The 26050-nt window shown below is 45.3% G+C and overlaps 1 protein-coding gene across 4 annotated transcripts in view; it reads right to left on the bottom strand.

Moving 5' to 3' along the window:
- The window catches only part of CREB3L2 (cAMP responsive element binding protein 3 like 2), a 120560-nt gene that overhangs the window by 18183 nt on the left and 76327 nt on the right, over positions 1-26050 (bottom strand). For all 4 annotated transcript variants that reach the window (XR_009541906.1, XM_060156587.1, XM_060156589.1 and 1 more), the window contains 6 exons: positions 17145-17320; positions 15439-15526; positions 10724-10908; positions 8198-8344; positions 7180-7238; positions 5583-5651 (listed from right to left, as the gene is read on the bottom strand). Coding sequence is in view for 3 of the 4 variants with exons in the window: in XM_060156587.1 (XP_060012570.1) it covers positions 5583-5651; positions 7180-7238; positions 8198-8344; positions 10724-10908; positions 15439-15526; positions 17145-17320 (724 nt within the window). In the remaining variant the exon portion in view is untranslated. The remainder of the gene's footprint in view (positions 1-5582; positions 5652-7179; positions 7239-8197; positions 8345-10723; positions 10909-15438; positions 15527-17144; positions 17321-26050) is intronic.

The following is a 26050-nucleotide window of genomic DNA, read 5'->3' as shown; positions in this document are numbered from 1 at the left end:
GGCCGCGCACAGCAACAAAGACCCAACGCAGCCAAATAAACAAATAAATTAATTAAATTAAAAAAAAAAAAAAAGCTAAAACATCTACCTCAAAATCCTCAGGCAGAGGGTGGGGAGGTGGTAGGATATAATGTTAATAATAATTCGAAACATTGCATAACAATATTTAAGGAGACTCGAACTACCTCAAAGACTTTTAAATACTAAAGTGCAAACTCTTATACAAAAGATAATTACATTCTGCTAAAATTCTAAACTTTGAATAAATACTCATTTATTTATGATCTTTCACTTAAGTTTTGAAAGTTGTTCATGGGGCTCTGGCCTAAATTTTTAAAAATACAAATTATCTCCTTTCTCTTACTGTGTAATTGCCACATTATAAGGAGGTTTATTTGTCAGGGACCAGAGGGCACTTCTGAAATATTCTATCACCTACTCACCCAGGAACACAAGAAAGAGAGAGTTCTAGAATGTTTTCTGGGGCTGAGGAATGTCTAACTTTACCATGGACTCCTACTAAAATGCCTTTGTAAACTCTCTGGGAAACTTAGTCTAGTATCCAACAATCCTTTGAAGTTTGTAATATTTTCAACTGAAAAGAAAGCTTATACTCTTCCCACAACTAGAAGTTAGAGATAATGGAGAAATGAAAAGTGAGTTAAACCAACACAAAGGTCTACAGAGGGTCATTCCTGGACATGGGTCATTCCTGAGCACTCTAACAGCCTCTCTGTGCACAGCAGGAAAGAGGGACCAGCTGATTACAGTCAGTCGAAGACAAGACTTCACATGTGGAAGACACAACAGTGAGGAGGAAGCCGACAGACAAAACTGGTGCAAATGGACGCAGCTGTGCGTCTAAACAAACAAATGAGGAGAGCACAGTCAGAGCCCAGTGGGCTTGGCTGGAAAGACCTCCATCAGGAATCATATGTAGGTTTTTTTTTTTTTTTTTTTTTTTGCGGTACACGGGCCTCTCACTGTCGTGGCCTCTCCCGTTGTGGAGCACAGGCTCCGGACGTGCAGGCTCAGCGGCCATGGCTCACGGGCCCAGCCGCTCCGCGGCATGTGGGATCTTCCCGGACCGGGGCACGAACCCACGTCCCCTGCATCGGCAGGCGGACTCCCAACCACTGCGCCACCAGGGAAGCCCCATATGTAGATTTTAAAGAACAAGAAAAGTAGAGACAGAGAGGAGGACTATAGCTAAGAGGAAGGTCAAAGAGGAACACTAATGAATTCTTGTTTCTGATAACAACACAGACAGGACAAGCACATCCCTCACCTTCTGTGAGGTTCGGAGAAAGAATACCAACGAGGCCCACATCCCATACATGTCACACATCCTAAGGTTTCTCCTCACCCCACCTACCCCAAGCCAGGCAAACACTGCCCAAGGGCACCTCCGACACCTGCTATGTCGAGCTCCCTCCAAGGCCAGGTTAGAGCTCCAGACAGATATATCACCTTGTTCCTGCTGACTTCTCATCCCATGGGGAGGGGCGTGGCTCAGGGGAAGCTAGAGCAGGGCCCCCTAAAACACAGATCCCAAGGTGGGCCCTCTTGTTTGGAACTACGGTTGACCCCGTGCTGGGAAAGGCAGCGGTCCTTGGAGAGAGAGCACAACAGCGGCAAAAGAGACCGAGGTCAGGTCCAGTTCAGAAAGTAAGTGGCTGACTTCTAGTCCCTGTCCTACCTCTAAATGGATGATCTTAACCTCATCAGCCCTCAGTTTCCGCTTCTGTAAAAGGAAGTGATTAACAGTTAAATGAGATGTCTAAAGTACATTTCAAGTCTAAGCTCCTTTAAGTCTACAAATCAGGGCTGAGGAGAGGGATAGTGACTCACGGCCTTATAGCCAACAGCACGAGGGCAAAATTAAAAATGAACGGAGCAAACTGGGCCACAAACACCTCAAATGGATGGGCTGGGCAGTAGATGTGCATCACTTGGGCAGAAGAAAAGGCTAGAAAGTGGGGGAAAGACAGGGTCTCTCAAGAATGAGACATGCAGCTCGGAGAGGCGAATGATAAGCAAGGAATGGCGGCCAGGAAGACCCTCTGGCGCCACACATGGCCTCGCCTGGACTTTGCAAGTGCAAATGTATATCCTGATTGAGCACAGGAAGCAGGGCCCCCTGGGAGACCACTCGCTCTCCGCTCACACATTTCCTGGTGGCATGCGATTCGCGGATCGCCTTAGCAAGGAAGTGTGAAGGTGCCTTCCCACTGCTTCGGCTGCTCTTAGGCTCCTGGGGTAAGGCTGCAGAAGTCTCATCTCCTGTCTCCATCCTCTTCCAGCTTCCGGAGCTCAGATAAAAGGGGCTTTTTTGCCTAGAAGCCAAGAGCATATGCTAATTGGCTGCTGCTGAGGCGAGTACTAACCGAAGAGCTGGGATTGACTTGGAATCTGAGGGCTCGTTCTCATCTGGACAGATGGAAAGTCCCTCGTGGGGGGAGCACAGAAGCGGTAAAATGTAAAGAGGTATAATTTGTCTTTATTTTGGTCCACGTACCCACTCGCCTTTCCCGCCACATCGTGCCAAATGAAACAACGGCACACAAGGTCTCCCACCCCACTTCTGGTGACTCAGGGTCCTGTCCACTTCTCACAGCCATTTCTACCTCTGCCCAGCTACCTCCAAAGGACGCTAATACAAGAAGCACGAACAGACACAAACACAGGTGTGTGTTCACTGGGCCCTACCCTGTACTTAGTTCAAACACTGGGTCACTCACATGGTGTGACGAATAAAGGGTCTGAAAACCTCCCCTTACCACGGGCCCAAAACACCAACCCCTCCTGACTGGTTTAGGGCAAGAGATTGCCACGGTTCATGTTACAGTCACTCTGGCTATCGCAGTGTCCTCTGGTGAGGGGAAGCCCTTGGCAGGAACAGAAGAAGAAGAGAGAAGAGGAGGTTGGGGGCAAGGAAGGCCCTTCCTTGTGTGAACAAAAGCGGCTCTGCTTTTCTTCCCTGACTTCTCAAGCCACAGCACATTAAAAGCTGCTGGACTGAGAGATTACGACTCTAGGAACTCCCTCATCAGACTACCCGTGGGAAGACTGCAGGTTAATCAAGTAGCAACCATTTCCACCCTAAAAGGTTGTCTACCAGGAGAGGTAAGTTTGGAAGAGGGAAGAGACGGCACTTGGGCCTCTGGGGGAACCACAGTGGAGGCTCCTACAGTCCAGGGACAAGCAGAGCACCAGTGGCATAAGATAGACGGTTTTCTCAGTCGGGGTTCCAGCAGGCTGAATGGCTGGGAAAACCTTCCACAGTGAAGAAAACAGAAGGAAAACCACCTCTGGCTCTCAGGGAAGAACGCCAGATATGCCGACCCCAAGCTCAAATATGCATATGCTCCCACAACTCATATTGCACAATAACCAATAGCATAATAAAAAGGCTGCGGCCATTATCGCAAAACATAAAAAACAACTGCAAAACACGGACTGCTGTTACATAGAATCAGATGTGCTTTATGTCAGTACTCCTCAGATAACAGCTCTTTATCAAAATCTGAAAGAAATAGGATTCTGTAGAAATAGATTTACTGAAATGAAAATATATACCCAGTGTTTTTTGTTAAATGGAAAAGGCCCTTAACAGAGGAGGATGTACAATATAAATACATGTACATAAAATATTGCAAAATGTAAACATCTCTCTAGGTGAAAAGACTGTAATTTTTTTCCCTTTTTAAACTGTATTTTCTAATTTTTTATACAATGGGCATATATTACATGTGTGGGTTTTTTTCTTTTTAAGTTTAGAAAAATATGATAGAGCAGGGTCAGCCTGGAGAGGGGCGGAGAGACCCTTTTTCCCAGGAAAGGTGGCAGCGACGCCGTCTCATCGCAAGCACCCACTGCTCTTTGTGCCTCTGCTGCCCCCGTGTGGTTTTGGGTAGACATGACACCCAGAACCCCTAGACTAGACCCAACCTGGACCAAACTCCAAGGTTATGTTGGACGGATTCCTCTTCCCCTGTTCACCAATTCATGACATGGATTTGTCTCATTCATGAACACAGGACTTCTGCAACAAAAAGTGCTAGGATAGGGGGGTGGGAACACTATCAGCTCAGGATGCTAACAAGATGGATACAGACGCTGGTGGGGTTCAGGACCCTGAGAACCACTCTGGCAGAAGTAAAGGTGGAGATAAGAAGAGAGGAAGCCTCAGGAGACTAATGGCCAAAGGCAACCATGAAACCGGAAACCTGAAGTCGTACTGGAAACCAGCTCCTTTGCCTCAGGGGATCAAGGTGATACCACATGGAGCTGGTGGCATTTACTTACTTCTGTTGTTTGTCCACAGAGCACTAGAGGTGATTGCCCTTGACTTGCTATATGACCACAGATTCCCAGAAATGCAGGGAAACCCAGCGGGGTCACAATGTCCACTCTTCCTACTGATGGTATTTTTACCTTATGACTAGATTAGCCTGCTGTTTGAGCAACAGACCATGAAGATTTAGGAAATGGGAGCCAAATTGAAATGACACGCAAATAGATTTACCCTGATCCCTTAACATTTGCAAAATTGTTACTAGGCATTAGTGTTAAGCCTTAAAATGATGAATTAAAATTTTGCTTACCTAAAAGTCAATTTTTCTCTGCTTGGATTGTCAGATCTATAACAACTAAGGGCAACAGGATCCCTTGACTAATGCACACTTTAATTTTCAAAGCATAGGCAGGCTCCGTGAGCGCACACACACACACACACACACACACACACACACACACACACACACACGATGAAACTCCCCAACCGCCATTTCTCAGCCCTATACCTTAACTCCTTTCTCTTGCGTATGACTCTGGGTAAAGCTCAGTATGCTTCTCCTACATCGAGGCTCCAGGACCAGATTGCCTGCCTTCAAATGCAGCCTTCTAGCATTTACTGCGTGACCTTGGGCAAATCACCTAACCTTTCTGAGTCTCAGGACCTCCTTTATATAATGGGGATAGTAATAGGACCAGCTCATAGGTTAAATGAATTAATATCTATAAAGTGCTGAAAACAGTACCTGGCACAGGAGGTGCTAGAGGAACTATCCTATAGTTATTTTTCAAAATGGGCTTAAAATGTAATTAATTAATTAACTTTTAAAAACAGTAATTAAAAAAACAAACTTGGTTTTCTCTCCATTTTTTTTACTAAAAAACACCATTTATTACTCAAACTGGGTGACAAAAAAGTGGTCAGGCCCTCTTTGTCCACCTCTTAAGTCTGATGTCATTTTCAGGAGAATCGGACTCATTGACCTTATTCTTTTCCAAGCCTCTTCCTTAACCCCCTCATCATAGCCCTTATCAGAATCAGCCTCTTCATCAATCCCACGTATTTTAGGAAAAGTAAAGGACATGCATGTGTGTGTGTGCGTGCACACACGCACACACACGGGAGGAACAGGTGAGAGAAGTGCGACCATCCTGAGCATCCTGACACAACTATCCTTTCAATGTCATCTCCTCCCTTTTCCTCCCAGCTCTGGCCCTGGATCTCCCCCTCTTTCCCCACCTTCCATCAGGCAGTTGTGTCGGTTCCTCACGCCAGGGACCCTCACCTGTTGGTGTTCTCCAGAACCTCCACCTTCTTCCGGAGCTCGGAGTTCTCCGTTGAACAAGACTCCACCCTACAGAGGAGAGAGAGAGAGAAAAATAAACTTAGTTTTTTATCAGGGGAGCAAACACTAAGCCAGGAGCTAGGATGGAGGCAGGTGGGGTTGAGAGAAAAAAGACAGGGAAGGGCTTCCCTGGTGGCGCAATGGTTGAGAGTCCACCTGCCGATGCAGGGGACGCGGGTTCGTGCCCCGGTCCGGGAGGATCCCACGTGCCGCGGAGCGGCTGGGCCCGTGAGCCATGGCTGCTGAGCCTGCGCGTCTGGAGCCTGTGCTCCGCAACAGGAGAGGCCACAACAGTGAGAGGCCCACGTACCGCCAAAAAAAAAAAAAAAAAAGACAGGGAAGCAGCTACTCTAGGGAGGTGTGGGAGAGAACTTGGCCAACCTGAGTTGGGGAAAAGGGTGAGTAGACAAAAGAAAAAAGAGAGAGAGAGATGGGTAACCAGTGCCTCAGTAATGGAAAATGAATAGGGATGGTACAAAACATAAACTTCTTTTAGGGTGCTCCAACCTTGATTTCTCTCGACTCTTCCCTATGGCTCCCAATGTCCATCACAATTCTCCCTCTATGCTACAGGGTCTGGATGCTGCTGGCTGTACTCTTGACCTGAAGGACTGACAGGAAGCCCAGGGGCTTGGGGCAGGGGGAGAGTGAAGGACAAGAACCCGGGACCTCAAGACAAGGAATCCAGGTGCCGGAGCAGGCATGCCCCAAAGAGGCAATAAAGAGATTTTCATCGAAACATCTTGACCCTGGATACCTACAGACAATAACAAACAGAATGGGACTGTTTAATGCTATATTACCAACACCTAAATCAGGGGGAAGAAACACTGACTTTCAGTAGGAACTTCAAGAACCAGCCAGGATCCACCAACTGCTCTTCTCACCAGACACACATAAAGATTCATTTCTAGGTCCCGGGACTCATTCCAATGGTATTAGTTTGCCAGATGGGAACTATTTTCTAGGGCTAATACAAAATTGTATTTAATTTACGTTTTTCTAACAGCCCTCCTGATATTCCAGGCTATTCAGAAGAGCACAAGGTGCCTTCAAGTGTTTTTGTGAAAAGTCACTCACCTATAACACAAATTATAGTGGACAGAAAAAAGAGAACGCCAACCCGCTTTACTTACTTCATCCCCTGTTGCTTTCTCTAGCGTGCGAGGGTGTGTGGCCAACAGGAATTGATTAATTAGCGCCTCTCCTCTGAGGAGTCCAGGAATATGCATGAAGGTTAGCATTTGTACTTATTTGAAAGGAAGCCTTCAGGGACTTAAGGACCCTTGGTTGGAAACTGTGCGGTACAAATGCTTACTAAGACTGAATGTACTTTTTATCACCTGCCAGATCTATAAGCTTTCCCCTCTAAAAACCACTAGGTGGCAGGCAAAACATAGCTGATAAACCAACGGCCTTTGCCGGGGTCCAGACCAAGAAATTGAACCCCCTTCTCATAGAAAGCAGGGCCCCCCTGCACTTACATTTCTCTACATGAATTGCTCAATACACACAACCACTTTGGCAGGAGGCTTACTTTTTCTCCAAACTGTCCATGTATTCCTTCTTCTTCCTCCTACTTTCCTGGGCAGAAATCTGCAATGGAAGGGGAGAAAAAAGGATCATGTTCCAGCTATCTCAGTAAACCAGTATTGACAAGAGGCCATGAGCAAAGAAATCACAAAAGCCCTGCTCACTTTTGTGGCCACTTCCCATTTGTTTAACCTACTGGCTCATCTACTAATCACCTCTTCTGTCCTCCCTGGTTTCAACCAGCTGATGTTCTCATCTACTTTCCAACACACTAGGCCCCCAGTGAGGACAGTGGTCCAGGAGTCAGAGTGGAACATGTGGGTCACGAACCATCTGTATGGTCTTAGATAAATGATTTCAGTTCTGTGGACCTAGTTGGCTCAAATATAATACATAATATAAGCCAGTTGGGGTCAGTCGTATAAAAATTCCCTGGCGGTTCTGCACATGGATGAAGAATTTTAACTCTAAGCTCTTTCCTTCCTCTCTCTTTGTCCCCTCCCTCCTGCTCTGCCCACGCCCTAGCCATGCCCCAGGGCCTCTGCATCCCTGATCCCCACTGTAGGGGCCTAGGACTAGGAGACTGCTGGACCCAGGTATAGAACAGTGGTCTGCAGAGTTTTTTATCAAAAACCTCTATCAAGAAAAAAAATTAAGCAAGCACCCATAATACATTTATATTTATTCATTTATAAATTATACACATGCCTACTAGAGGGAAATGTTGTGTATCTAATAAAACAAATTTTAAAGGCTGAGATTTTTTCAAAATGTAAATGGGAGTTCTAATATTTTCTTCCCACCCCTGTATGGGTCATCTTAGGCACCACAGAGTGTGCACGCCCGACCTGGAGGCCCACTGACCAGAAGATGTATGGGGAGGTCTGGGGGAAGACAGGGGCAAGCCTTGGTCCCCACCACAGGACGGGCCAGTGTTGGCCACCGGGAAGGGAGGGTGGGCATGCTGGCCAGGTTTGCTCGCTGTCTCTGCTCACAGAAGCACCTGCATTTGAAGGGCTCACCTTGTTCTTGATTTTCCTCCGGATTTTCTTCAGGGCCTTCTCCTCTGATTTTGTCAGGGGCAACTTGGTGGGGATGGGATAGCCCTCGGCGATCAGGGTCCTCTTCTCTTCCTCCGTCAGGACCAGGGGGCCTGATCCCTGCAGCTTCTGTGCAGACCAAGGAGCAGAAAAGGGTCAAAGAGGAAAAGCCGGGCGTGCCAGAGAAACACCTCCTGAGGGGTGAGGAGGGTCTGTTAGGATGTCTTGCCAATGGCTAAGGGAAAAGGAGGCCCATCTCTTTTGGTGAGAAATGGGCACTTTGAAGTGGAAGCAAAAATGCAGAAGACACTCGTGTGAGTGTTACAACCCAAGGATTATAAGGGAACGGGCAAAGAAACCTCCACCCATTATTTCCCAGAAAGTACCCTGCTGGCTAAAACAACAAAATTAAAGGATACAATTCATTTCCCACATCCCTAGAGATTTCCTGTCCTCGGAGTGATGAAGGATTCACTTGGAACTCTGTTTGCGGAAAGTTTTGTTGTTCTCCTAAAGATGCCATTTTGCAAGATGCTCTCTAAACACTAGGAGTTGCTTCTTGACCTCTACTTCCAGCTAAGGGGCCAGGGGTCCTAGGGACACACCTGCAGGCATGTTCCATGAAAGTCACTGGTCAGCACAGTCCCAGACTGTCCATCATAGTGGAGATGAGAACTGTAGCTCATCTCATTTCACCCATATTAGGACAATGTGTTTATAATTAGTCAAATAAATGGAGTACCTGCTGCATATTAGCTCCACACTAGATGCACGGAAGAATCAAAACGAACTCCGTCTCTTATGTAGCTAATGATCGAGACCGAGACTAAATTGAAACACGTGAAAGAATGAGAGCAATTAAATGCTAGACTGTAATATTCACTCAAGGTACGTTAAAAATATGAAGAAGGAGAACGCTTATGTGAGTTTGTGTGATAAGGGAAGGCTTAGGGTAGCAGATAAGGCTTGAATTGGGCTTCCTGAAAAAAAGGGGGTGATTTACACAGAGGAGGGCATTACAACAAAGGCAGTATTGTAAAAAGTAACTGAAGAAGCCACTCTGCGTAGAGGGGTGAGGAGTTCTGGAAGCAGCGGCAGGTTGGGCACGTAAGAGGGTGTTTGTACCCAGCAGAGGTATGAGGGCTTGACGCCAACAGATAACAGGGAAACAACACAGATGCTGAGCCAGGGTATGATATGGGAAGGATTTCCTCCATGACCACGTGGAATGGATTAATTGTGGTAGGACCCACAAATCCATAGGATGGACACTATTTCAGTAATCAAAGGAGTGAAGGGTTAGAGGAGAGAAGGCAAAGGTGGAGTGGAAAGAGTTAATTCCCTGGCCCTCGGGAATAGTGATATATAAGAACGTGGCCACAGATCTAGAACTTTCTGAGTTTCTGACATAGACAACTCAAATTTTCAAAATTATGTTAATTAATACATGATTCTTCTAAGAATTTTCAAATAACTCATTTCATTCAAATTTTCTCTATGTGATATTATAAATTCAGTAAGGCTGACTAATTTTTAAATCCTCATAGAAATCAATCGACTGTTCAGAACAATGAGAAGTTAATTATCTAACCCTAATTTTTTTTAAATTTATTTATTTTATTTTATTTTTGGCTGTGTTGGGTCTTCTTTGCTGCACGCGGGCTTCCTCTAGTTGCGGCGAGCGGGGGCTACTCTTCATTGTGGTGTGCGGGCTTCTCATTTTGGTGGCTTCTCTTGTTGCGGAGCCTGGGCTCTAGGCACGCGGCCTTCAGTAGTTGTGGCACGTGGGCTCAGTAGTTGTGGCACACAGGCTCAGTAGTTGTGGCTCGCGGGCTCTAGAGCACGGGCTCATTAATTGTGGCACACGGGCTTAGTTGCTCCGCGGCATGAGGGATCTTCCTGGACCAGGTCTCGAACCCGTGTCCCCTGCATTGGCAGGCAGATTCTTAACCACCGTGCCACCAAGGAAGCCCTACCCCTAATTTTTATTTGGAAAAATTATATATGTGAGGGATGAACGTTGACTCATGATTTCTATCCTGAGTCACTGGGTTAAGAGTTGCACCGCAGACAAAAAGGGTTAAATTATATTTTTGAGCTTTAGACATCAATGCATTTACTCTCAGAGCAATTTTTCAGTTCATCAAAGATTGCTTATTTAAAAAATAAATTATTTCCTATCATAGGTCATAAAGACCACCTAAATTGATGATAAATATTTGTGATACAATTTTGAGAAGAAGAACAACCCATTTTTATTCCTCATGTTTGTAGCTATAAAAAAGAAACATGTGAATAAAAACTGGAAGTGTGCACAGGAAAGGAAAAGAATGTGTTAGCACGATGAGGTCTCAGGCAGGTCTTAGAAAATGTTCTTTCAGACTGTCATCCCCCTGCTTCAGCAGTTAGACCTAAAACTTCCTACAGGCTCCGAATGGTACCCACGCTGGGTGAAGGTCCGAGTGACAGAATGGGGGATGGGGGTGCAGGGATGCAGGGGACACTCACGTGCGGTGCGGTGAGGAGTGGGGAGCTGGCAAGTGCCGAGGGGGCCCGCGCTGGGGCCCTGGCGGGGCTGTGGGTCTGCGGCAGGCCAAAGGGGTGCAGGCGCGGGCTGGGGCTCAGGCTGCCCTCTGAGTCGCTGCTGTGGCTGCTGGGAGGGGTGGGCGGTAAGTGCAGGTGGTCCACGGAGGCTGAGGGGAAAAGAAAGGATTGCATCCATCAGGGAGCAACAGAGCAGGACTTGGGGGCAGTTCAACATTCAACATCCCTACAGCAGAACTCAGGACAGCCGAACGAAAGAATGAGGAATCTCTGTGTGTGGATATGGAAAGGCCTCCAAGATGTATTACTATTAAGGTTAAATTTTAAGAGTGTTTCTTTCAAAAGTTTTGCAAGGTTGCATTATTGGGTTCCAGGTCCGCAGTCCTTGATATGGCCTCGTGGCAGGTGCTCTTGGCTTGATTTTCAGGCTTTATGTGGGATACATTTTTGGATTGGGTTTTTCAGTTTTACTTTGGTCAATGGGGGTTTCAGTAGATGTGACGTTATTGTCTGCTGGTCTCAGCCTATAGAGGAGCGGAATAAATCAAGGTGCAAAACAGTGTATAAAGTAGCCCTCCTTTTGTATGAAAAAGGAGAAAGAGAATACAGACCCCCATTTGCTCGTATCTTCGTAAAGAAACTCTGGAAGGTATATAAGAAACTAATAAAATTATGATGTAATGGGGGCAGGGGAAATTACAGTAAGTAGGGACGGTGCTGGCATAACCTTCCCTCTGTTCATTTCATATAGTTTCCATAGTTTGACTTGTAAACCATGTTAATGTATTAGGATCTTTTTTCTTTTTTTTTTCTTCTTCTTTTTTTTTAATAGCAAAAGCAGGGAGCCCATGAGTGTTTGAGAAAAGCTCATTTGTTTCTGGAGGAATGTGCATGGTAGGGCCCACAGGCCAGATGCCAGGCATTCTTGATTCAGATAATACCCAATCCATCTGTGGATAGACAGGTAGGCATTGGAAGACAAATTGGGGGAGGGGTGTCTCCCACAAAGTCTTCCAGCATCTAAGCACCCTTCACCTCTCCTCAGGGAGACACCCACACACTCTGCCGGGGCCTTTGAGCCTTAGCCGGTGCCAATCTTGCATCTCCAGGGCAGGAGGGATGGGTTCCCGAGGGAGGAATCCACTCTGGAGTTCAACCTGACAAACGAGCTTTGGGGTCTCACTCTTTTTCTGACCTGCAAATCTTCACGTTGTGCTGAAATACCTTGACAGCCAGCTGCTGTTACTGAGCCAAGGAACATGACCTTGGGTAACCCTTTCACTCCACACCCCTCCTGGAGCCCCCAGGACAACAGAGCCCTGAGTGCAGCGGCTCTGAATTGGGCAAGGAGCCTGGAGGCCTCATACACACCTGGCCTTCCTCAGCTCGGGGCCATGGAAAGGCCTCGGTCTCCTGCCTGATGTACTGTGAATGGGAAGAGACTTTCTGACACACAGCTACTCACCTAAGAGAAAGGGTTCCCCCATAGCTGCCTTTGGAGGTGACAAGCTGCAACCAGACGGCTCTCTCGCCCGCTAAGACACCTGAATATCCAGGTAACCACAGGTGATGTGTCTCTCTCTGCCACGCCCCGCGCCCACTCCCATTCGCAGCACACTTTCGTTCTCTCTCTTTCTCTAACCCTCTTTTCTCTTTCTAACATACTGCTTTTCTAGATGCTTCTCCGCCCAAGAGCTCCCTGGTTTTTTAGAGTCCATGGGCACTCTTAAAGCTAAAGAATATTCTAAACCAATCCTATGCATCTCCACTGCCAACTCTTCTGCCACCACTTCCAGGCAGCTAAGGAGGGTAGGTATGCGCCTTAAACTTACGTGCTCACCTAGGAAGGAGTCCCAAGCGTGTTAACCAAGTTTTTCCCAATGCCATGACGACCTATGGCACTCTGTGGTGTCAGATGAATTAAGCAAGGAAGCCATCAGACTGGGTGGCTCCGGTGCTCTGGTGGCACTACACAGGCAAACCAAAATCTAAGCCTCTAAATGCTTCAAGGTTACCAGACTGAAACCCAGGACAACCGGTCACAAACAACCAACTTGGCTTTAAGTTATATCCAATCAATAATTTCCTTACTTTGGGCTTTCCTGGTGGTGCAGTGGTTAAGAATCCGCCTGCCAATGCAGGGGACACGGGTTCAAGCCCTGGTCCGGGAAGATCCCACATGCCGCGGAGCAACTAAGCCCATGCGCCACAACTACTGAGCCTGCGCTCTACAGCCCGTGAGCCACAACTAATGAGCCCGCGTGCCACAACTACTGAAGCCTGTGCGCCTAGAACCCATGCTCCGCAACAAGAGAACCCACCACAGAGAGAAACCTGCGCAGCAATGAAGAGTAGCCCCCGCTTGCCGTAACTAGAGAAAAGCTTGCGCGCAGCAACAAAGACCCAACGCAGCCAAAAATAAAATAAAAAATTTAGTTAAAAAAAAAATAATTTCCTTACTTTGCTTCCTCCTTTTCTTTATAAAAGTCTCCCCCCAGCTCCTGTCGGTGGAAACTTGTAACTGGTTTGGCGCTGCAGAATGTAATTAATTTTTGCTCAAATAAGCTCTTAAAATTTTTAATGTTTTAGAGTTTACCTTTTAACAATGCTTATCTTTTAACCATGGTAAACAAACAAACAAGCAAACCAAAACCAAAACAAAACCAAACCCAGGAGTGGCCAAACCTAACAGGGGCTCCCGCTGTCTGCCGCGCTGAGCGGTTAGTCTGAAGAACTAACCAAGAATACCAGAGCTCACTTGTCCCTTTCACTAGGCACAGCCCTAATTATTCTAATACCGTTCTCCTTTTTCCAAGCAGAAGGTGCTCCACAGAAAATGAAAATGGCATGGCAGGAAAAGTGAAGCAAACTCGAATCTCCTCTTACTTAATTATTAAGAGCTACTGCCCTGGCCACAGGTGCCTCGGTATCAGATTTCTAAATATCACTTGAAATGTTGCTCTTGGATTACTTACTGACAGGGCTGGGGACAACTGGCTACTTTGCCTAGAAGCCCTGTTGCATTCAAGGATATTTAATTTCCTCCTCTCTGTACATCTAGGATAATGAAGAAGGACGGCCATTTACTTTACCCTTGAAATGTTTCTCCTCCAGTGATCCCAGATTCCAAAGCCACTAGGGGATTCACTGGTACAGTTGTGACATTTTCTGAAGCATATTGCAACACAGATTTAAAAAGCAAGATGCATGCGATAGTTGTAACCGGTGTCACAAAAATGAAAGGAATTACTTTGGAGCAGTATATAAAGCTGAAAGGCACTAAAACGTATATCACTCAGTGAAAAGAAATACTGTCTCAATATGGATTTTAGTCAGTATTTCTAATTTTAAAAACAGAATCCTTTCTTTACTGATGATAAAGGGTAAATGCCAACCTTGATTAAGTTGTCACGGATCAAGTCCTGAGTATGTTTCTGGTGGAATGAAGGTAGACTTTGTTTCCGTGAGCACTGCTACTAGGTAACATCTGCACGTTACATCTACCCAGTAGCACGGATACCCTTCCCATGACAAGTGCATATACTAATTTCCTATTTGTCGACCACACCAATGAGCTACCCTTCTAACCTTGTGCCAAAAGCATAAATAAAAAGGGAGGGGATGGCGTGTCTGAAGGCACAGAATTAAGAGCAGGATCTGTGCAAAGTAACTCAATTAAAAAGGCTGAGAGGGACGTCCCTGGTGGCACAGTGGTTAAGAATCCGCCTGCCAATGCAGGGGACACGGGTTCAAGCCCTGGTCCAGGAAGATCCCACATGCCACGGAGCAACTAAGCCTGTGCGCCACAACTACTGAGCCCAAGTGCCACAACTACTGAAGCCCGTGCGCCTAGAGCCCGTGCTCCCCAGCAAGAGAAGCCACCGCAATGAGAAGCCCGCGCACGGCAACAAAGAGTAGCCACCGCTCGCCACAACTCCTGAAGCCTGCGTGTAGCAACGAAGACCCAACGCAGCCAAAAAAAAGAAAGAAAGAAAGAAAAGAATTAAAAAAATGCCGAGAGAGCTTCCTAGACTCCGTGAGACTTAGGGGTCTACGTTCAGGAATCCTGACTATGGGCTTCACACCGGACGAGAAAAAGACTGACACAGAGAAAGAAGAAAGTGAAAGTGTGATAACCCCAAGTGTGACACTACTTAATTCTAAATGGATGGCAAGAAGCCCAATAGGATGCAGGCACAAAGGAGGCTCCTTGCAACAACTGTCATCTGAAATCAACATTTAAAAACATTGAATTGGTCAGACAGATAAACCGTGAATTCACTTCACAAAGGGTTTAAACTAGAATTGTTTGTTGTAAGTAGGCCAGGTGCCTTTGTGGATATGTGCCTATTTGCCTCTACTGATCATCACTCCAGGACAGGGAGCTGGGTTTTATCCACACGATGGCTTGAGGGCAGCGGTTCCCTTGTCCCCTTGTCAGCACCCAAGTCACAGCAGTCTACAAACATGCTGAAAAGTCACCCTGCCTAGGAGTAAAAGTTAAAGATTTAGCTGGAAAAACTTAGGTTTCAAAGTTTGTATTTACCATCAAGAACAGAGCTATTTCATAAAGCAAGTTCTGCCTTTGGTACCATCAAGCCCAGCACTGTCTCGCACATTCCCCATCTCTTTAGACGTTGCACCCACATCTGTTAACCCAAAGGAGAGAGTGGACAGACCTTCCTTAGGAGAGAAGTTTAGGAACTGATCCACTTCATGAGGCTCCAGCTTAATCTTAGGAATAACTGTCTGGCACGAGGAATCAACCTAAAGGAAGAATTTCAAACACAGTTTTTAAAAACCAATAACAAACCTGAAGAAACACCCCGGGGAGTTATTTGTCATCTGTGTCTTCCTCCCAGGGCAGCCCTGCTTCTCTGGGGCTGGCGAGGCCCGGCCGAGTGCAGGCTGCTTCTTGGACAGGGAGGTGTTTTAGTCCTTAACATTTCCCTCATCGCCAAACCTGGCAATACAGGTGATGGAACCCTTAGAATTCTAAAATTAAGAACCCAGGGCTCGGGAGTTCCCTGGTGGTCCAGCGGTTAGGACTCAGCATTTTCACTGCCGTGGCCTGGGTTCAATCCCTGGTTGGGGAACTGAGATCCCACAAGCCTCGTGGCACAGCCAAAAAAAAAAAAAAAATCCAGGGCTCACTTATCAGTGCTTTCTTTCTATTGTTTTTATGGACTCTAAAGGCCTTTTATCACAGAATAGTCTGGTACATTTTTAAGGGTCATGGCCTCCAGCAGTGTGTCCTGCGGTAGGAACTGTGTGAACCCAGCCGCATCCATTCTCTCCAGGTTCCTGACAACTGACAGCAACTAACCATGAAACACTGAGTACGGGAAGGAGGAAAGGTATCTGGCCCGTGCATGGGGAGCAAGGCCATGACCCTGCCCTTTCTTAGTGACATGCATGAACACGAACTGAACTAAAATCTCATGGAGCAAGGAGACTAATACAGACTCCAGAAGCCTAGTCCGATTAACAGACTCAGGTAGCTATTGAGAAGGGAATTCTAGAGGGCAGTGCAGAGGTGCTCTGTCCACAATCCCTCATCTTCCACACGGATGGAAGGTAAGAGCACAGGAGTGAGTACTCAGCAAAGCCTTAGTGGCCCCACCACTGCTGTGTTACCTTTTCCTGAACAGGTGGACCACTATACCTCACTCAGAGGAGATCTGACTTAAAGATCGTCAGCAGAGTCATTGTTTATAACCTGTGACTTTGAACTTAAGGAGAGTTAGGACTGGATTCCAATAGCTGGAAGAAGATGTACAAGTATGACTCTGGTCCATCACCAGACGCTGAAATACCCAAAGAGAAAGTGGAGTAAAACTAAATCCTACTTGCCGTAGGTGTGGAACTGAGCAAGGAAGAAATTCCAGATTTCTTACGTTTTCCACGGGGAATACATTAGGAATTGGTAGGTGGGAGATCCCTGAATTAAGTCAGGGTAACTGAGCACTACACAGGAACTAGCATTCCCTATTGCCACGGCACAGAAAGCCATGGATCGCGTCATCATCATAACCACTCCCTTTCCACCAGCTTAAAAATCAGTTCCAGGGAGAATCTTTTTTCCCCATGGATATCTATGTATTTTTAAAATTTTGTAATAGCAATCATAGAAAAAATGAAATGAGACTTGCTACCAATTTTTCTGGAAATGCCTTTAAAGGAAGTGATATAAGCAACGCTGACACCAAATCAACATATCCTAGATATATACATAAATACATTTTTACATACATACATACATATATAGTTATATATCTTTAAACATATACAACCACTAGCTCCAAAAAGATTAAGTGCCTTATTGGAGAATGAGGATCCGTATCTTTTGATCCAATCTGTTTATATGGAGGAAAAATGAGTATACCCCAGCGTTCATTTCCAGAGGGGGTTCCTCCTTTTCAAAAGGGGTAGAGATGGCAGTGATGGTCAGAGTGACAGACGGAACTAGTCCTGAGGGCGGCTCATCCGTGATTGGCTCTGTCTTGATGGTTGTTGATGGAAAGTCTGTAGACAGGTACCATTTCTCACTCTCCACTTCATCTGTGGGAAAAAGATAAGCACATGTGTGAATCTGTTCAGGGCGTCAGGTATAAGTAAAACAAATGGCACTGACCTTTCTCCTCAAAAAAGAAGCTCCAACACAGCATTATTGTGGGTAGAATAAAAGGAAATAAAATGAGGATGTGAGAGAGGAGATAAATGGATGAAGAAATGAATGGCAAAGTGAGAATCTATACTTGCATTCACTTGAGTGTAAGGATGCCTAAAGCAACTCTGGAAGGATACATATGAAAGAAAGAAACTAGGCTCTCCGGGCAGAGCAGGAAGGAGACTAGGTGGATGGGGAATAGGATAGAAGAGAGAATTTCAGTGTGTAGTGTTTTATACTTTTTGGTTTTCAAACCAATTAATATATTATCCAGAAAGAAAGGAAGAAAGAAAGAAAGAAATGCATTTAAAAATAAGAAGGAAAGAAGCGAATGGTTGACAACCAGGGTCTCAGGAGACAGGACTGGAGACAGGTCTCTGTCCTTCTCCCCAATGGATGGTTATTTGTTTTCTTCTTTTTCTTCTCACTCCCCATCATTGGTCCTAGTCTGCTTCTCTGCAACGCCGCTTATGCCTTACACCTGACCTAGACTTCCAGAATTTTACTTAGCCTTCTAGGAAACTTCAGAGTTTGTAACAGACATCTGCCCCTTGCTGAAATGGATGAAATGCTCATCCAGAGGAAAGGGCGGCATCTTGTCAAGGCTGGTCTTGGCTTGCCTCTGGCTTTCGTGACAATCACAGGCCTGGGGATCACAACAAAGCAACAGCACCGAACAGACAGAAGCACCTCCATCACTCAGTGACATTCTCCTGGGAGCCTGCATGGTACCCTGCATTTCTTACCAAGTTACATCAGAGCAGGTGCCTCAGCATAGCCCTGGGAAAGGAGGGAGGAGGGCAGGAAAGGGAACAACAGCAAGAAGGCTGCAAACAGGTGCAGAAAGAGAGAAAACAAGTCAGAGATTCCCAAAGTCAGCATTCCTCACCTGTTACCAGTTTTACTAAAGCGAGACTAAAATAAAGCAAAGATATGCTCCCTTGCTTTATGAAAACATTTAAACACACACACACACACACACACACACACACACACACACACACACACACACACACACACACACACACACACACACCAGGTGCTTCATGAACTATTACTATCCAGGGGAGCAAAGTCATTCACATTATGAATTATTTTACACTCAAGAATTGGGCTCAACTTTTCTTATGAAAAGGTACATGAACATCATTCAGAACTGTCAAGATGGCAGTGGAAGAGTGGGCACGGAAGCTAAAAACTAAAGTTCGCAATTGTTAAGGTTGTGTTTCTTTTTTTTTTTTTTTTTTTTTTTTTGCAGTACACGGGCCTCTCACTGTTGTGGTCTCTCCCGTTGTGGAGCACAGGCTCCGGACGCACAGGCTCAGCGGTCATGGCTCACGGGCCCAGCCGCTCCGCAGCATGTGGGATCTTCCCAGACCGGGGCACGGACCTGTGTCCCCTGCATCGGCAGGCGGACTCTCAACCACTGTGCCACCAGGGAAGGTTGTATTTCATAAGCAACTTCCTTCAAACACAGGGAAAGGTTAGATTCACATGCACCATGGAAAATAATTTTCCCCCAAATCCAATTTCTAATTGACTCCATTAATTATTCCAGCCCCAATTTATTTCCTGAGGTCAAATAAAGACGGGCAAGACTTAGGTTGGTTGAAGGTGTTTGCTTTTAGAGCTGGTTCTATGGAGCTGCTGAGTGCTATGGGGTGATGGAGGATTTCCATCATTCTCGGGGTGTGCGCCACATCCTGGCCGAGCGGGAGGGGCAGGTAACAAAGGTCCTTTTGAAAGCAGCCAGAGGATGGAGACCACACTGTACTTGATGCAGAACCCTGCTGGGCAGATGGGCCCCCTAGCTCAGCTTGGGGAAGCAACTGGATGAGGAACCAAATGAAGTACCTAACGCCACTCCCAGAATGAGCTTAGGCATGAGGTCTCTGCCACCTGTAAGGAAGACACGCTTAGGACAGATGTGGGGAGGGGCTGGGGAGACAGAGAGAGCACAGATCACATTTTCTCCACTCAGCAATGATGTGTTCATACCTCTGCCTTGTCAACACTTACAGCCTGTCCACACTGAGCAATATTTACCCCTAGCAGAGACTGGAAGAGAGATAGTAAGATGAAATATAGTCTCAGTATATATTAAAATTAACAGTTAAGGAGGCATCCCTGAGGAAAAGGTCACATGCAATTACCAGGGAATGGTGAGATAAGGCCAGATCCCACGGCTGTGTGGTTACAATTACTGTGATGAAACATAATTCACAAGGCACAATAGGTAAAAATAAATACAAAAAGCAAATACAAAATTACAAGTAAAATAGAGACAGGTAATGAAATTAGTTCTTCCAATCTGGCTAAGCCATTCTCAAAGTACACACATTCATAAAATAGGTCAAGATAGTCTATATTCTTTTTTTGGTTTTTTTTGTTTGTTTGTTTTTGCGGTACGCGGGCCTCTCCCTGCTGTGGCCTCTCCCGTTGCGGAGCACAGGCTCCGGACGCGCAGGCTCAGCGGCCACGGCTCTCGGGCCCAGCCGCTCCGTGGCATGTGGGATCTTCCCGGACCAGGGCATGAACCCGTGTCCCCCGCATCGGCAGGCGGACTCTCAACCACTGCGCCACCAGGGAAGCCCAAGATAATTTATATTCTTAATGCTCAGTGTCCTACATCCCTATTTTAAAATTTTTTATATAATCTTTGCTGTATCAGAGATGGAGACTGAAGGACAAATAATGACATGTGAACTATGAAACAAAACTTCCCCTGAACTCTTCCAAGAGAAAACCCCAAGGAAGCTGCCTCTCCTCCCCTGAGCCTTTTGGGGACAAACCACTGGTGCTGCCTTCATGCTTCCATTTCAGTACAGCAATTTATTACTCTACCTTGAAAGATGTTTTTTGAATTAGAAAGAGGTTTAAGGCCATCAACCTCAGATATGTGTTTTTATAGATGAGGAAACTAACATGCAGGTCTAAGTCACACAGCAAATATGTGGCAGAAGCCAGATCTCCCGATCCATTAAAGAAACAACTAAACATGTAGATAAAGATGTGTGCACAGGGACTTCCCTGGTGGTCCACTGGTAAAGAACCTGCCTTACAATGCAGGGGATGTGGGTTCGATTCCTGGTCAGGGAAATAAGATCCCACGTGCCGTGAGGCAACTAAGCCAGCGCGCCACAACTACTTAGCTTGCATGCCTCGACTAGAGAGCCTGTGTGCCACAAACTACAGAGTCCACGCACTCAGGAACCTGCGCACCACAACTACAGAGCCCACGTGCCCTGGAGCCTGCGTGAACTAGAGAGAAGCCCTGTGCCACAACAAAGAGCCTGTGTGCTGCAACTAAGACACAATGTGGCCAAAAATAAAATAAAATAAATAAATATTTTTTTTTAAAAAAAGATGTGTGCACAGGGCTTCCCTGGTGGCGCAGTGGTTGAGAGTCTGCCTGCTGATGCAGGGGACACGGGTTTGTGCCCCGGTCCAGGAAGTTCCCACGTACTGTGGAGCGGCTGGGCCCGTGAGCCATGGCCGCTGAGCCTGCGCGTCCAGAGCCTGTGCTCCGCAACGGGAGAGGCCGCAACAGTGAGAGGCCCGCGTACCGCAAAAAAAAGAAAAGATGTATGCACAAATATGCTCACTGCAGCATTATTTATAATCACAAAACACTGAAAGTAACCAAAAGAGTAAAACGGAAGGGCAAAGTGAATGAATTAGGGTACATCCATACAATGGAAATGTTATGCAGCCATTAATGTTACATGTTTAAACCCTTCTTAATAACAAGGCAAAGAGTTATGATAGAATGTTAAGGAAAAAACCTGAATATAAATTTATGTACTATTAATGAAGAAACTGATAGAAAAAAAAGACTGAAAGGAAATATGTCAAAATAGTAAAAATATCTCTGGAGAATAATTCAGAACATGAGTGACTTTTTTTTTTCTCTAGTTTCATACTATTTCTAAATTTCCTAGACTGGGACTATATTGTCCCTGGATGATCACACGTGGACATGGCCTGCTTCTGCCTGCTCTGCTTCGTATTTTATGATGGTAATTATTACATAGAAGCCTTAGTGGGTCAAGTGGCCCATTTAGAGTCCCTTGACTTAAGAAGAGTCAATGAGTACCTTAATATATGTTATAAATTGCATAACTGGCTCCAGTTCTTCGTTTGTCCCTCTATCCCTGTCCTTTGCCATGTAATTTTGCAGTGCCCTCCCACTGGGGACTAATCCCTACCCTGGGATTGGCCACATGACTGGCTTTGGCCAAGAGGATGTTAGCTTTGCAACACAAGTAAAGTCTTGAAATGCACTTGTACAACTGAACTTACACACTTGTACCTTTGCCATCACACTTATGAGAAGGATGTGCCAGGACAATCTACTGATCCCAGAAGGAGGACAGACACATAAATCAGAGTTGCTCCCAGATGAGCCTGGCCAAGATCAGCTAACTCTCAGCCTTAGACGTGTGAGTGAATCTAGCTGAAATCAGCAAAATCACCCAGCTGCCCCTGACCCTCCACGCCTAAATCAGCCAACCTCCAGCCAAGGCACAGACATGTGAACTCTAATAACAAATGATTGTTGGCAAAGCTAATGAGTTTAGTGGTGATTTGTTATGCAGGAATACAGCTGGCTGACACAATACAGCTGCATGTATATACAAGAAATTAAATCCATTACATCAGAACCTATGGCAACAAATAGTTACACTTTGTTCCCATAATAATTCCTCTAAACCACCAACTGTGAACCATATCAATAAATATTTGTAGATTGACTGACTTGATCTACCAATTATATAATAAAATAAATGATTTCAGTTGAAGAAAGTTAGCCAGTAAGAAGTTTGGTGAGAACATTCCAGTGGCGGTTGAAATTAGAGAAAAAAGCTTTCATTCTGAACTACTAGGTATTGACTTATACTCTGTCCCTCAGTGGATCAAATTGGAGAAAACAAAATGACAAATGTAACCTGTGAGGTAGGGGGTTAACAAAGGATAAAGGGAAAGGGAACCAGCCGAATATGTATTACAATTTTTCTATGTGACCTTATTTTTGTAGTTTTATTTCATTGGCAAAAGATCAGAAGAGCACCATGGCTTAGAACTTAGATGGTTGAGTTATTGATAAAACTGCAAAAACAAGATTCAGTATACACTCTATATACTGTCCAATTTCTAATACTAATACTCAGATAGTGAGTGAAAAAATTTTTTATTATAAATTATGTCTATATGCCTTTTAAGTTTCATTTCAGAAGGAAAACATCACCCAATAAGGTCAGTAGTGCACTGTGGGGAGTAAGAAGCACAACCAGCGTATCATCTGATTTTATTTAAACAGCTCCCTGGGCTTCCCTGGTGGCACAGTGCTTAAGAGCCCACCTGCCAATGCAGGGAACACGGGTTGGAGCCCTGGTCCGGGAGGATCCCACATGCCATGGAACAACTAGGCCCATGCGCCACAGCTACTGAGCCTGCGCTCTAGAGCCCACGAGCCACAACTGCTGAGCCCACGTGTCACAACTACTGAAGCCCGCGCACATAGAGCCCGTGCTCCGCAGCAGGAGAGGCCACTGCAACTAGAAGCCCGCGCACTGCAACAAAGAGTAGCCCCGGCTCGCCGCAACTAGAGAAAGCCCGTGCACAGCAACAAAGACCCAACACAGCCAAAAGTAAATAAATAAAATAACTTTATAAAAAAATAAAAAATGAAATAAACAGCTCCCTATCAAAGGTCAAACTCGACTGGCAAATTTCCTCGGCATCACCACTTAGCTGTCAGCAAGAAAATAAAAACAAGCCACTGTCTCATGGCGATGAATCCTTCATATCCAAGGATGAAATGGAGCAGCTATGAGCAATGGGGCTAGATGCTGAGATTACCAAGATAGCGGCTAAAAACCCCACAAACCAAAACCAACATAGAGGCAACACCAAAATGCAGGTCCTCAATCATTTCCATATGTGCTGCGTAAATAATGGCACTGAATAGATACTGATTCCTGGGAAGGGGAAAAAAGAGATTAAACTCTAAATTGGGAGTAGGTAGTATCTTTATAAATATGTCTTATATATGTGTGTGTGTTTTATATATATATATATATATACACATACACTCATATACATATTTATATACGGTGTGTCTGTGTACTTTTAAGAAGAGAAATCACATAGGACAAATGCCACTTACATGATATACACATATATGTACCCATTAGCTATTTATATAATATGTCTAAAGTAAAAAGGAAATTTTTGTAAATTAAAGAAGTATGCCTCATCTAAATCCTTCAGCATTTGATAACTGTGTTTGCCCTTTGAAAAATTTCAAAGGAGCTGGCAAATCTTGGCCGATTTTTGACGTAAACATCTCTTAAAGGAAAATGCTAAGGCTGGGTTCTGGAGACTGGGAGAGGGGCAGGAATGCAGTTGAATATGTCAGAATCATATTAAGCTGTAGCCCACTGCATGTTCAGACAGAAGGTAGGCGCCTGCCCGCCCAGAGTCCCCTCCCTGAGTGCCTGGACCCTGAAATCACCTCCAGTGGTGAGTGGCATGAAGAAGTGTTGAAAATAGTAAAAATAGCAAACACTGAACTGTGAGCGTTTACTACGTGCTAAGCATTATTCCAAGTGCTTTAGATATATATTAATTAATTTAATCCTAAGAGTGACCCTGGAAGGCATGTACTATGGTTACCCTCATTTTATAGACAAGGACACTAAGAGATTAACTCCCTCACCCTACGTTACCCAGCTGGTATACGGCCAACCTGGCATCCACAGCCAGGCAAACCAGACCCACAGCCCTGCTCCTGGCCCCTCTAGCATACTGCTTCGCAAGAGACCAATGATGAAACAGATCTCTAGCCAAAAGTGAGCATTCTTCAATTAATGTTATTTTGAGCCCATAATTAGCCACTACAAAAGGTACAATATTGGTTCTTTCTATACTTCTCACCTTCGTTTATATGGACTCCTAATCCAATGTTCCTGAGGTTAAGAATTCCAGTTTAACACCAGCAAATAAGAGCTAAAATGTTCTGAGAGCTCACTGTGTGCCAGGCACCGTTCTAAATGTCTTCACGTACTTACACAGGTTTCTGTGATGAATGCGATTTCCTTTGTACACCTCCCTCACTCCATGCCTTCTGTGCTTGTGCTTACAGAACCTCTTTCCCTTACTCTGGTGTTCATATTGTGGCCAGTTGATAAACTATGTATTTAATTATGTGGTAATTTACATAGGGCAATAATAACAAGAGCTAATATGTATTTAGTGTTTACTAATTGCCAGGCGCTGTTATAAATGCTTAATACATACTAACTCATTTACTCCCCCCAACAACAGCACAAGGTTAAGTATTATTACTATTATTCCCATTTTAAAGATCAGGGAAGGGCTTCCCTGGTGGCGCAGTGGTTGAGAGTCTGCCTGCCGATGCAGGGGACATGGGTTCGTGCCCCGGTCCGGGAAGATCCCACATGCCGCGGAGCTGCTAGGCCCGTGAGCCGTGGCCACTGAGCCTGCGCGTCCGGAGCCTGTGCTCCGCAACGGGAGAGGCCACAACGGTGAGAGGCCCGCGTACCGCAAAAAAAAAAAAAAAAAAAAAAGATCAGGAAAGAAACACAAGAGTTGAGCCACTTGCCCAGGATCACATCATTAGTAAGTGGCAGAGCCCAGATTCCAATTCAGGCAAATTGATTCCAGAGATGAATCGCTATACTCCATCCGTGTTCTGCATTTGGCATCTCAGGTCTTCCCATAGGATACTGTGTTTAAAGTATTCATTGAATAAATATCTGTGGAGCAAATGACTGATTTCAAAAGATTTACTTAGTATATACACGCAAAAAACCCTTGTGTGTACATTTCTTTTCCTTCATGAAAATTAATGACTCTTACCCATGAATAGAGTAAGTTTAACGCTAGATAGCTGTACATATTGCTTTCTTATACCATTCTAGCATTGCAATGGCCAGGCAAACGAAGAAGTCATGATTTCACTTCTAAAAGGGGGGAAAGCATCATTATTTTCTTAACCTGTTAGAAAAAGAAAATAAAAGGTAATCTCAAAAGGATGATGAATAGCAAAAAAGCATTCACCACTAGCCCAGGCTTCAGACTCGGAAAGGAAGGCTGTTCCTCTGCTTGTCAACCCCAAGCACATCAGGTTCTTTCTGTAGTGCATCCATGTCAGGGGACCCAGCTACTCTCTGTAGGGAGATGACAGACACATCTGCCTTTTTTTTACCCTAGCATCTACCCCTCTAAGACAGCTCAGACCCATGCTCTTGTCAGCTCAGACCCACAGCTCTAATCAAATGTGATGAAGATACAGCTATTTATCATCTCTCTGTGACTTTCTTTCCCAGGTCCCACGGCCTTGGAATATTTCAACATCAAGAGGTCTTCCCACTGCAAACAGGAAACCTAAGTCACCCATGACTCATCTCTACCCTTTATTCAGCAAACCCGATGGTATGCTAATCCTGCTCTGGGTTTCATCTAATCCTTTCAAAATCCATTTTTTCTTTGCCATGGATGGTACATGCCTTTCCGTTTCTCCCTGCATTGCTATATCCATGCACACCTTCCCTGCTCTGGCATCATCAGCCATGAGACACCATTTTCTTCTTCTA

Source organism: Lagenorhynchus albirostris, chromosome 8, assembly GCF_949774975.1.
Source record: "Lagenorhynchus albirostris chromosome 8, mLagAlb1.1, whole genome shotgun sequence".
Classification (NCBI taxonomy): domain Eukaryota; kingdom Metazoa; phylum Chordata; class Mammalia; order Artiodactyla; family Delphinidae; genus Lagenorhynchus; species Lagenorhynchus albirostris.
Note: the sequence above shows the minus strand (reverse complement) of the source record. Positions and strands in the feature narration are given on the sequence as shown.